The sequence below is a fragment of the Silene latifolia genome, chromosome X, assembly GCF_048544455.1.
Source record: "Silene latifolia isolate original U9 population chromosome X, ASM4854445v1, whole genome shotgun sequence".
Classification (NCBI taxonomy): Eukaryota; Viridiplantae; Streptophyta; class Magnoliopsida; order Caryophyllales; family Caryophyllaceae; genus Silene; species Silene latifolia.
The window spans coordinates 5,603,142-5,614,459 of NC_133537.1; the positions used below are offsets into that span (position 1 = coordinate 5,603,142).

The 11,318-nt window shown below is 36.8% G+C and overlaps 1 protein-coding gene across 1 annotated transcript; it reads right to left on the minus strand.

The window, feature by feature from the left end:
* Nucleotides 1-3,382: 3,382 nt before the first annotated feature.
* On the minus strand, nucleotides 3,383-10,248 carry LOC141622472 (E3 ubiquitin-protein ligase makorin). The gene is made up of 8 exons (XM_074438515.1): nucleotides 10,017-10,248; nucleotides 8,937-9,024; nucleotides 8,069-8,832; nucleotides 6,676-6,745; nucleotides 4,927-5,015; nucleotides 4,771-4,840; nucleotides 4,586-4,660; nucleotides 3,383-3,737 (listed from the first exon to the last, which is right to left on the minus strand). The coding sequence occupies exons 1-6, from the start codon at nucleotides 10,031-10,033 to the stop codon at nucleotides 4,804-4,806; spliced, it is 1,065 nt and encodes a 354-aa protein (XP_074294616.1). The 5' UTR covers nucleotides 10,034-10,248; the 3' UTR covers nucleotides 3,383-3,737; nucleotides 4,586-4,660; nucleotides 4,771-4,803.
* Between the last annotated feature and the right edge of the window lie 1,070 nt (nucleotides 10,249-11,318).

The window sequence follows — 11,318 nt, forward strand, 5'->3', positions numbered from 1 at the left end:
AACTTAGTTGAGTTTCGAGTCATAATTTTCTTGAGTTGAATGTCAAAAATTAACTTAAATGTAGCTTATTTATAAATAAAGAATAAATGAGAATACACTTAAAATATGAGTGTTTTTATAAGAAAATAAATATTTTTTTTTTGAGAAGAGAAAATAAATATTTTTAGTTCAGGTCAATCGGTTCACTTCTTGTTGGTTTGAATATATTCAGGTTATGGTATCACTAGATTATGATTGAATTCAGTTCAATTTCAACTTGATTCGTATTGAGTCGTGTTTCGGGTGTTATTCAGGTTACTCGTATCACAAAATCTTATTATAGACGCCACATATCCGTCTATAATTAAAGACGGCCAAATATAATACCACATTTCTAATAGGACAAGCAACAAGTGGGGTGATGAGGGACAAAAATTTGGCCACTTTCAAACTATTTGATCCATTTTTAGCTATAAACGAATATATCTCTCAATAGCTAAACTAACTGTACTCGTACAAGGTATTCTATCAATTATCAATTCCAATATTTTCAATTGATTTTTAAGTTAAGGTTTATTTAGCGAACTCTATATGAAAATGAGAAGTGCGATAAATCGGGGGATTCGAATGGCTATATCCGCAACGGCGAAATCGGCGTCGGGCGCCCGGAAACCAGATAATACCGGTTCATGGACAAATATCCGATCCAAAACTTTCGCCGGTCATCCTCAAGTTTCCGACAAAAATCAATTAATTTTCGGAAAAATTGGGGAAATTAGGGTTAAGTCAACATCACAATTGATTCGAATTTGGGAGCAGCAGAAGCGCAATTACTCGATGAATCACCAGGAAATGAAACATCAGGAAATCGAAGGTCCGACAGTTGAGAGAGACATGTCCGAGGTTGCCAAGGAATCGCGATTAGTGACGGAATCGATGATGAAGAGCATGTATGATGTTAGTAAGGCTGTCGCGGGTTTAGCGGTTTTTCAGCTCGCCGTTGGAGGTTACTTGTCTTGGAAATGTTCGGGTTCGGGTTCGGGTTTGGGGAATGATGTGTTGAGTATGAGTGCGAGTGCTGTGGCGTTCGGGTTTCCGCTTTCCATGGCGTTGATGATGAGACAGTCGTTGAAGGGAATGCAGTTTTTTGATAGGATGGAGAAAGCAGGGAGGTTACAGTTGTTGACTTCTAGTATGCAGATTTCGAAGCAGATTCGATTGTTTTTTCTTCGTCTTCGTGTCGTTGCTTATACATCGCTTGGTGGACTCTTTCTCTCTTTAGTTTACTCTCTTCTTGCTCCTGTTATTAGTTCTACTTGATTTTGTGTATTGCATTCGCAGCGAATTTTAATCACGTGGCAAGTGCACTAGACTGAGAATACCTTCATTTTATACACGAATCGTTTTTAGGTAAATAATTGCCATTGATTATGAAATGCTGGTGACTGTTGCGCGCTAGCTGTAGTTTTCGATGAATTGTTAGTTGTTTTGGTAATTGTTGTGAAATTGCCAAAGATATGATGAGTAGTTATATTTAACTGAAATTTGGGTATTGAAAAGTGATATACTACAATTTCCTGCTTTTTGGTACTATTTGGAAGTGATGTTCTTGCTTTGCTGATAAATTGTGTACGATGCACTACTTTGCTTACAAAAAATTTATAGGTCATGAATTCAGTGTATGTATGTCGTCTCTGAATTGAACTCATGTTGTCTTTTGCCTGCTGCATTAGCAAGATTATTCTCTGTTTCTTTCAATCGCCATCAAATTCAATTTGTTTTCCCTCGGTTATGGATAAAAAGCACCCTGAATTGCTAAGTTTATTGTCTGAGTTTTCAGTCTGATTTCTTGTCTGAGGTTTTGTAGCCCTTTGCTTGCGAGTTATGGAATGTTTCATCGAGTAAACAGTCGTCAAAGATTCCTTCCTTAAGTCATGGCGGGGTTGTGATAAAGATTCCTTCTCTCTTGCTTGATTATGACTGTAGTTTAGCTGCACATTACACGTGGTTGGTCGATAAGAGTAGGTTGTTCTGGTGCCTCACTGTCGTTCCCCATCATGAAGTTTTTTCTGTCTATTTAGTAGTTTAGCACTTTTGCTACACATTAACATGGGACTGTCGACGACTGTCGGGTGTTCTAGTGAGTACTGCGTCATTCTCGTTCCCCATCTGGAAGATTTGCTGTCTATTTGCGTATTGCAAAGTGATGTACTGCAATACAATTTGGAAATGACACTCACTTTGCTGGTAAATCGTGTATGATGCCGTACTGAACTTCCCGAAAAATATATTGATCATTAATTCATGGTATGTCTTCTCTGACAGCAACTCTTCTCTTTTTGCCTGCGGCATCAGCAAGATTATCCACTGTCAATTGCCCTCAAATTCAATTTGTTTTCTCTCTGTTATGGGATATAGAGTACCCTGATTTGCTAAATTCATTGTCTGGGTTTTCGGTCTGATCTCTTGTCTGCCGATTTGCAGCCCTCAGCTGGTTAGTTGTTATGAAATGTTTAAGCGAGTAAATGGTCAATTGTCATAGTCGTCAGTAATTCCTTTCTTAAGCCATGTCTGGTGGCTGTAAATTTGAGAGTAGTATTAGAGTACCCTGATTTGCTAAATTCGATGTAATGTCAACTGTTTTGGGTATTTGTTGAGTGTGCAATGCTTTATATGATGCAACCTGCAAGTCTTGTAACTGATGCAATCATACAAAGGTATAATGAGTAGTTATATAGGACTCGAGTTTGGTTGTTGAAAAGGGATGTAGTGCAATTTCCTCCCTCTTTATACAATTTGGAAAGGACACTCTTCACTTTGCTGCTAAATCGTGTATTATCCCTACTTTGCTTACGAAAAATATATTGATCATGAATTCATGGTGTGTCTTCTCTGATATTAACTCATGTTCTCTTTTCGTCTGCTGCGTTAGTTGGATTATTCACTGTTTCTTACAACTGCCCTAAAGTTTTGTTTCCCTCCTTTATGGGATAAAGAGTACCCTGAATCGCTAAGTTATGGAATTCGTTCCTGAAACAATTGGCCATCGCTCCGAGGATGTCCAATATCAAAAAGGATATTGAAATTTGGATAGTATACTGTTCGCCACTCCTTTTCAAATCTAATTTTGAGATTCTGTGAGATATTGAGAACTCTGCCTTTCTACTAAACATCTCATTAAAAGTTCGAACAAACTTGATCCTTCTTCCGTCATGATTAATCTCAGCCACTTGTTAGACTCGAATTGTTACAATTCAACAGTCTTGCTAAAGGCCTCGAGTCATCACCAAGAAAAAAAACATTGATGCAGTTGGACACCAAGAGTATTACTAAATCGCGCTATGGAGATTCTCTAGCAAAAACACAAGGGATGTACAAAAGTCCTTTTTGTTAACACAACTCGGGAAAGACCCAGCCAACCTGCCCAGGTCGCGGGAGATTGTTTTCTTTCGTCATCATATCATGGCTTACATTTCGTATAGTCCAAAAACATGCCACCTTTTCTTACCCCTAATAAAACATTGTTTCCAACTTTCTCTGGGATAAGGGAACATAATTTTAAAAGATAATTTTAATTTATTTAGATATCACCCTATATTCCAAAATCAAAAGAGTAGCACTTGTACAAATTCATAGTCGGATATAAACGTAGCAGGTTTGATATAAGATCATGGATCAACCACACTTCTAATACATCCTGATCTCTCGTTCGTATAATTCCTTTTGGATGCGATACAAAGTGAATGCCCCTCCTAGACCTGCAACAAGTAAGACCCCAACAAAGGTCACATAACATCAGAAACTGAAAGCCAGCATGTAGAAAAGTAGCAAACAACGCAACTAAAATGGGATCTAATCAAGGAACGCAAGATCCTACTAATAGCTTGAATAAACAAGTTTACGGAACATATTTAAGCGATATAACCCCCAATAAGTAAAGAAAGAAGAAAAAATACAGGCATATGACATGAGTCATTTTTAGAGAACACGGTTTAAAGGACACTGATGTGCTAAAAGAGATGACTTTTGAATACTTTTGCTATTGAGCAATGCTCGTCACTCTTCTCTAACGTCCCTTGAACCCTTGACATTGCACGACACAAAAGCTGGTTCGTTCTAACTTCCAAGGAGCCAAGAGGGTACAAGGCGGCCGGATTAATTTTTCTACTTCACCCCTGAAGATAAGGGAAGGAAAATTTCTTGCCTTTGATGTGACTTAAGTTATTGTAAGAATCTACACAAGCTTAAAGATTCATGAGTATCAGATTTTCTGAAAAAATAATTGATAACATCACCCAAAGAGGTACACTCTCAATTCTCAAGCTCACATGAAAACTTCTAAACATGAGTCCTGGCAATAAGACGGTTTAAAGTTTAAACCAGTTTTTGTCACATGCTCACAAGTCACAAGTTATGCGACTCACAGCTATAACCATTGGAGAAGCTAGATCAAACTGTAGTATATTCGGATGGTAGCAGATTATATTAATTCACATCAAAGAGCCAGTAAACACGTTATGGGGAGTAAGTACAGGAAACAATTGCAGATACTTCAGTTAAATTCAATGTGGAAAAAACGAATGTATGACATGGGAAAAACTTTCACCTTAGGTGTACTACAATCTGCTTCATCATTTCAGATATACCAGCATTTAAATGTATCTTTAAGGTTTGTACAAACCTGCAAGAATGATGCAATATTTACATTAGAATAACAGAATGGCACATGTGTTTAGTTCTTCAAAAAAATTCCTACGACCTCTATATATCATAGCCCAAGACATAACTCACACTGGATTACTGGAGGCTCTCCTCCATCTCAGTTCAGCTTATGCGGATATTGCTGAAGATGTCCTCAAGCCTGAAATCATTTGATCATAATCAGTTACAAAACCAAGGAATTATTTTCTATCTGAAATCAAGAATAAGATATTACATAATACGTACCTAATCTGTTTTGGTATGAAACTTTCTCCATCAGCAGTAGTAAGATGACGTAAAACCACTTCTTCTAAAGTGCCATCACGATATGCATGCTGAAAGGAAACGAAAGAAACAATTGGTCATCCTAATATTCAATTTTCCAATGAAATCAGCACGCCAACAATACCTCAATAAGGCTAGCCAACTAAAATAGACAACTTGGAAAAAGACTTCAAAACCATGTATGGAGTATAACATTAGCAACAAACTCCAGAGTAAGTGGTGACAAGCATTATATAGTAGAAATCATGAAAGATAGGATTGAGCACACGGGAATCAAACAAAGACTGGAATAAACGGAAGCAGCATGGACTTGTACAGCTGTCGGTATTTATATTAGAAGTCAATACAATAGTCTATGTTTCCCAAAGCATGTACCAGTAGTAGATTTTCTCCTAAAGTAAATAGTGTTGCTTCCCCCCAATTAATCATCACTAAAAACGTCGAAGAAATACTACTTCTGCACACCAAGTGGGACATTTAGGAAAATTTTGATTTTGTGATCGTGAGGTTTGGGTAAGATCCACCCTAGTGTGCCATATCAAGTGGAGATGTGAGAGCGAATTTCATTTAAAGATGTAAATAATAAGGAGATAATCCCAAAAAGTTATATGACGCGTGTAAAATTTTGCTAATGTGGGTGTCTATTGATTTTTGCTCTCCTAAGAGAGTGTCAATGGAGAGCTCAACAACTGTTCTCGGCACAATACCATACGCTTCATGAATTTTTTTTTCACAAATTTGATATATGACACTCCTACAGTGGTACATCTGACACTCGCAGCTGAGTCGGAGTAGAGTTAGACTGAGAAGTAAGAACTATCTAAGCGTACTGCTTTAAGTGAGTACTGGGCATGAACTGGCTCGAATTAATCACTAATCAGCACTCCCAAGTCTAACTTATGACCACATAGAAGACAATAAACAGAATGACATACAAATCAGAATACAAAAAATTTCACTTATATAAATGTGACGATCTAAAGAATACCTTATTGCAAAACTTTATTTGTGTCAGTCACCGGATCTGACATGTATTCAATCAGAACATAAGGAAAAGAAAAGTGATATAAAGAACTCCTTTTCCCTGTTTAGAGTAGGGTAGATACAAAAGTTGCTCGTGTAAACAATGTCCAGTTTCAGTGACATTAACTAATGCTGTTGGTCAGCTTATTAGGGACATTATCATTGGTAAGATAATACTCCGTACATAGCACACCTCTTACATCAGCTATATTCAAGTTTCTTCCACTTCCTCCAAGGTCTTACAAATACATATATGAACTCAGTCTCATTTTTCAGAACAATGAAATTTGTTTGGTTTGGCATTGAACACTACAAACATGCCTTAACAAACATGCCTTACAGTACTTGATGTATGAAGCTAAGTACTTGATGTATGAAGCTAAGTACTTGAGTCCTGTTCAGAATAATAAAGCTCATTTGACTTGTGCTGAATTAAAGTACACACATTGCACATAGCATGACTATACGAAACACACTATAAAAAGAACATTTGTGATAAGTTGACACATCTCTTAAGCATCGACACTTGTGCATTCAAGTACATATAACATGGACCAGCTACAGCACGAGGATGCAAATCGCTAGCCCCAAAAAATGCGTAAAACAGCCTCGGTATAGAAGAATGAATAGCATGCTTAGAAAGAAGCAAAATAAGGCCAGGGAAAATAAAAGAAAAGGTTGCCTAACTTTGTAAAAACAGCTGGTACCGAAAGGGCAAGACCCGTTTCCAAAATCAAAGTGTTTGCAATCAATGGACCTGCAAAAGCAAAACAAAAAGTACAAACTAATAAGCATGATTTCTACAACACAAAGCATTCTCCGTTTATTTCCATTTCCAAAGGAGTCAAAGACCCACCATGCTTTAAGGATTATGGAAAATAAAACAAAACCGCACAATAAAATGGTTGCACTTCTTTTTATTGTGAAGAAGCCATCATTTGATGCAATTCTTAGAGCAATTTTCATTTTAAGTCATCTAGAATCAGTTATAAAATATAGGGGTAAAAATCCTCTTCCTAACATCAACCATGCAGCCTGGGCACTATGGTAACTGTTGTTATAATAAAAGCAGTTCCCCACCACCTAAAGAGGGTATTGGAGAGAAAGGACAATGGGAAGAGAATGTAAAACTCCATCACGAATTTAAAAAAAATTAAAATGTACAAACAAAACTCAAAAACTCATGTTTGTTGGTGGCGTGCACAACCTTACCCACGTGTTGAAATCATAAAAGGTTGCTTGTAAAACAATTGTCAGAAGTTACATTAATCAAATGTACTTCATATTGTTATATATTACAAGAAGTGCACAGACAATTTAATAGGGCATTTTTTTTATTATTTAATCAAATTTGTAAGCGAAATATAAACAAGCGTTTGGCTCCATTTGAAATGACAGAATTGATGGTGTGACGGGAGGGGGTAAGCCATCTAGAACTTCAAATGCAAAGAAAAATGCTTAGAGGTGCAACTATTTCTTGTTTGTTAAGAAGCTTTTAGGTTTAGAAACGCCCACATATCATTCTAAAATAGTCATTAAACAGTGAAGTGAAACTGAGACCTCGGTATCTTCATTTAAAGCACATTATTCCTCTGTCTACAGCCTCTACTCCCTTGACTGGCTTTGGGTAGTGTAGGTCTCGCCAAATTCCCAATTTTCGCAAGTTTCACTTTTGTATTATAATTTTTCAAACAACATAAAGCAGGCATAGGAGGGAGGAAAAAACTAAATGATGGAGGAACACAAAGGGCAATAAGGCGATGAAAATCATAAAACAAAGCCTGCAGCTAATCTTTCTCTTTACAGCACTATGTTGTATAAAAATGCTAAATAACTGATGGAGTTGACATGGTTATTCCTAGGAGCAATACGATCGCTACCTAACAAGCAACTCAGATTATACTCAAACCATCTATTAATTGCTTATAAGCTCGCTGGGTTTTAAATGAAAACACAGGTAAACAACAAGGGAGGAATAAGAAGTAATGACCATTTCTGTCGGCCCTCCACTGCCATCATATTTACAAATTGAGAAAAACCAGCAAATATTACAAACAAAAGGGTACTGAAAGATTCTTACTTAAGTTTAACCTTGTAGTTGTTGACAATGTCCTCCTTCTCCTCTTGTGAGAAATACCAAATGACACTCGGAATGACAAAATAAGAAAGCTTGCGACATATGGGACAGGCCCTCAATGTGGAATTGATATCCATCCCAGATGACGGGGAACTGCCACGCCAAGACCTGATGCATGAGATACAGAATGGATGGTCACATTCACAAAGAATCCCAAACCTGCGGTCTTTTTCCTTGGGTTTTAAGAGAACACGTTCTAAGCAAACACTGCACTCTATCTCTTGACTACGTCGTAGTGATTCAAGATGCTTTTGCATTTTTGCACACATTTTTGAATGTTCCTCCCTTTCTTTCGGCCTGGCAGGATGCAAGCAGTGCTTTCCACAAGAGAGGCACAAGTCCCCGTGAACATGAGGGCATTTATCCCCTCTGGGACAGTGTCCAGCAGCAGCAAACGAACATAGAACTTGACCATCCGGGTCATGACTCCTAGGTTCCGGAAAGACATCATCATCTAAAATATCAGGATCCTCAAGCTGCGGAATCCATGCGTGCTTACTGCGAGATGGTAGAAGTCTGCTTGTAGCTGTAGATGACAGCTCTTTTTGAACACTATAAACAGGCGACCTATCGATCGTAGTCACTACAGAAGCAGCCGAAGAAGATGAAGCAGGAGACTCGGCGCGAGAAACTTTGACTTGCTTGACGTGATCATAACGGCAGCGTGCACCATATGCACAGGCTCCTTGCTGATAATATTTGCATATCTACCTCGCACCATAGCATGAAAAGGAATAATAAGCGAAATCAAACAGTAAAAGTAACGGTATGAAGTCGAACAGTTAGCAAATAGGGGGAGTTCATAAATTACATTGTTGGGAGGAGCAGTCCAATCATGAGCATACTCGCAGTTTTCACCTTTTAGACAAGCGCCATGTGCAAAAAACTTGCAAAGTACCCTACACAGAATAACGACGGAATAACGAAAGCATTCGTCAAATAACACAAATTATAGATGATTGATCATAAACCAGCAAAGCAAGACATTCATCAAATCACACAAACAAAGGCTATTGAAAACAAGTAAACTCTCTACCAAAAAAAAAAAACTAGATGAAGCATAATTCTACTCAGCCTCCGTCGCGGTGAAATCTTTACGTTTGCTTTTGAACAAAGTCAAATGTATGAACCAAATGTACAAATTCTAGATGAAGCATAAACTCTACTCACTCCGGGTGAATTCTTTACGCTTGCTTTTGCACAAAGATGTATGAAACAAATGCACAAATTCTAGATGAAGCATAAATTCTACTCATTCCATCCCGGTGAATTCATTACGCTTGCTTTTGCACAAAGATGTATGAAACAAATGCACAAATTCTACTCACTCCATCCCGGTGAATTCTTTACGTTTGCTTTTGAACAAAGTCGAATGTATGAACCAAATGTACAAATTCTAGATGAAGCGTAAATTCTACTCACTCTATCCCGGTGAATTCTTTACGTTTGCTTTTGCACAAAGTCGAATATATGAAACAAATGTACAAATTCTAGACGAAGCATAAATTATACTCAGTCTCCATAAAGGTAAGTTCTTTAGGTTTGATTTTGCACAAAGTCCAATATATGACACAAATATACAAATTCTAGATGAAACATAAATTCTACTCACTCCGTCTCGAAAAATTCTTTACATTTGCTTTAACACAACGTCGAATGTACGAAACAAATGTACAAATTAGTAATAATAACACATGAAATGCAATTAACTTAGGGTTAAATGATTGCTAATTCCATAAAATCGAGTATTAATAGGATAAAATCATGTTGCAGGAAATCGAATTGGAAATATAAAGCAACAAAAATTGATCAACAATCATTTATGCAGATAAAATTAAGAATGAAGATTAATTCAATTTAATAATTAAATTGATGAAGATGAAGAAATTACCGATCGGAATTTGACATGATGGAGATTTCCAGCTGACGGAAGCTAAAATTATTCAACGCCTCTCTCACAATTTTCAGGTGTTACTTGTTTTAATTATCTTCGGACATGATATTTTACTTAGGGTTTGATGTTCTGGATTTTCCCCATTTTTTGGAAATTTTTGTAATTAATTCTTAAAATTAGATATTTGTTGAATTGGATCGGTTTTAAAAATATTTGTAATTGATTTTATGTAACACCGTATTTCATTTTACACAAAATCTTATTGAAAACGACACGTATCCGTCACTTTGGAGTGACGGATACCATTTCCTCTCACAAATGAGTAATGACCCAAATAGAGGAGAGGGGGAAACACATGCGGGTGCCCCCACCTTGTCCCTCTATCCGTTTTGTGAGTGGCATTACTCGTCACTTGCTCCGAGCCGTTTTCAACAAGACTAACTGTTCATTTTATGCGTTTTATAAACTCGGGTAATCTTCTTTGTTTTTTTTTTTTTTTTTTGAAATCTCAAAATGGAATTATATGGAGTATAGGATACTCCATTCAATTCCACACTACATTTTTGCTTTTTTCACAAGTTTTAAGAAAATTAGAAAATTATTAAAGGTACATGTGTAATTATAAGTAAGTTGATAAGTAGCCAAACTTGCCCAAGAACCTTCTCATTATAGAATTTATTAAGAAAAAAGAAGTCATGTTCTCATTAATAAAGAGTTGTGTTCTTTTATGAGCGTGATTTACTCAATTATGGACATAATTTACTCAATTATGAACATGAATGACTATTATAACTTTATTATTTCTACAATCTCATTTTCCATTTTGTTTTATAATTAATAAATTCTTTCAAATTAATTAATCCAAATAACTCCCAACAACAAACCACGAGTCGTCCCCTACCGCCGCATCGCCTGCACGGCTAGACCACCGAGCCACCCTCACCCACTCCTCTCCTGACCACCAGACTAGCCGATAGTGTCAATTAACATCGTTATTATGGTGACTGTAGTAATCCGACATAATTGATTTGCTTGTTGGATGTAGTATTATGAATTGAATTCGTATGATTATGGGACATGGTTTGAGTTTTGTAGCTATAACATGAGGTCAAATCAATTCATATCAAATTTTTTTTTTTTTAAAAAAAATCCTTAGCCTTGGATTTGTTTATACAACCTATGGTGCTCATGGAGACGGTTAAGTGACCCTTATGTCAAATCAATCCGCGACCAAATTAAGAAAATTGAAGATGTAAGATGATAAGAGCCCGAGTATACCCAGGGAATAATGACTTTTAA

Coding starts and splice junctions, on each gene's coding strand:
- LOC141622472 (XM_074438515.1), bottom strand. Junction 8,833..8,936: donor GGACTGCTCCTCCCAACAAT/GTAATTTATGAA, acceptor GGTGCGAGGTAG/ATATGCAAATATTATCAGCA. Junction 6,746..8,068: donor AACTACAAGGTTAAACTTAA/GTAAGAATCTTT, acceptor TTGCTTTTGCAG/GTCCATTGATTGCAAACACT.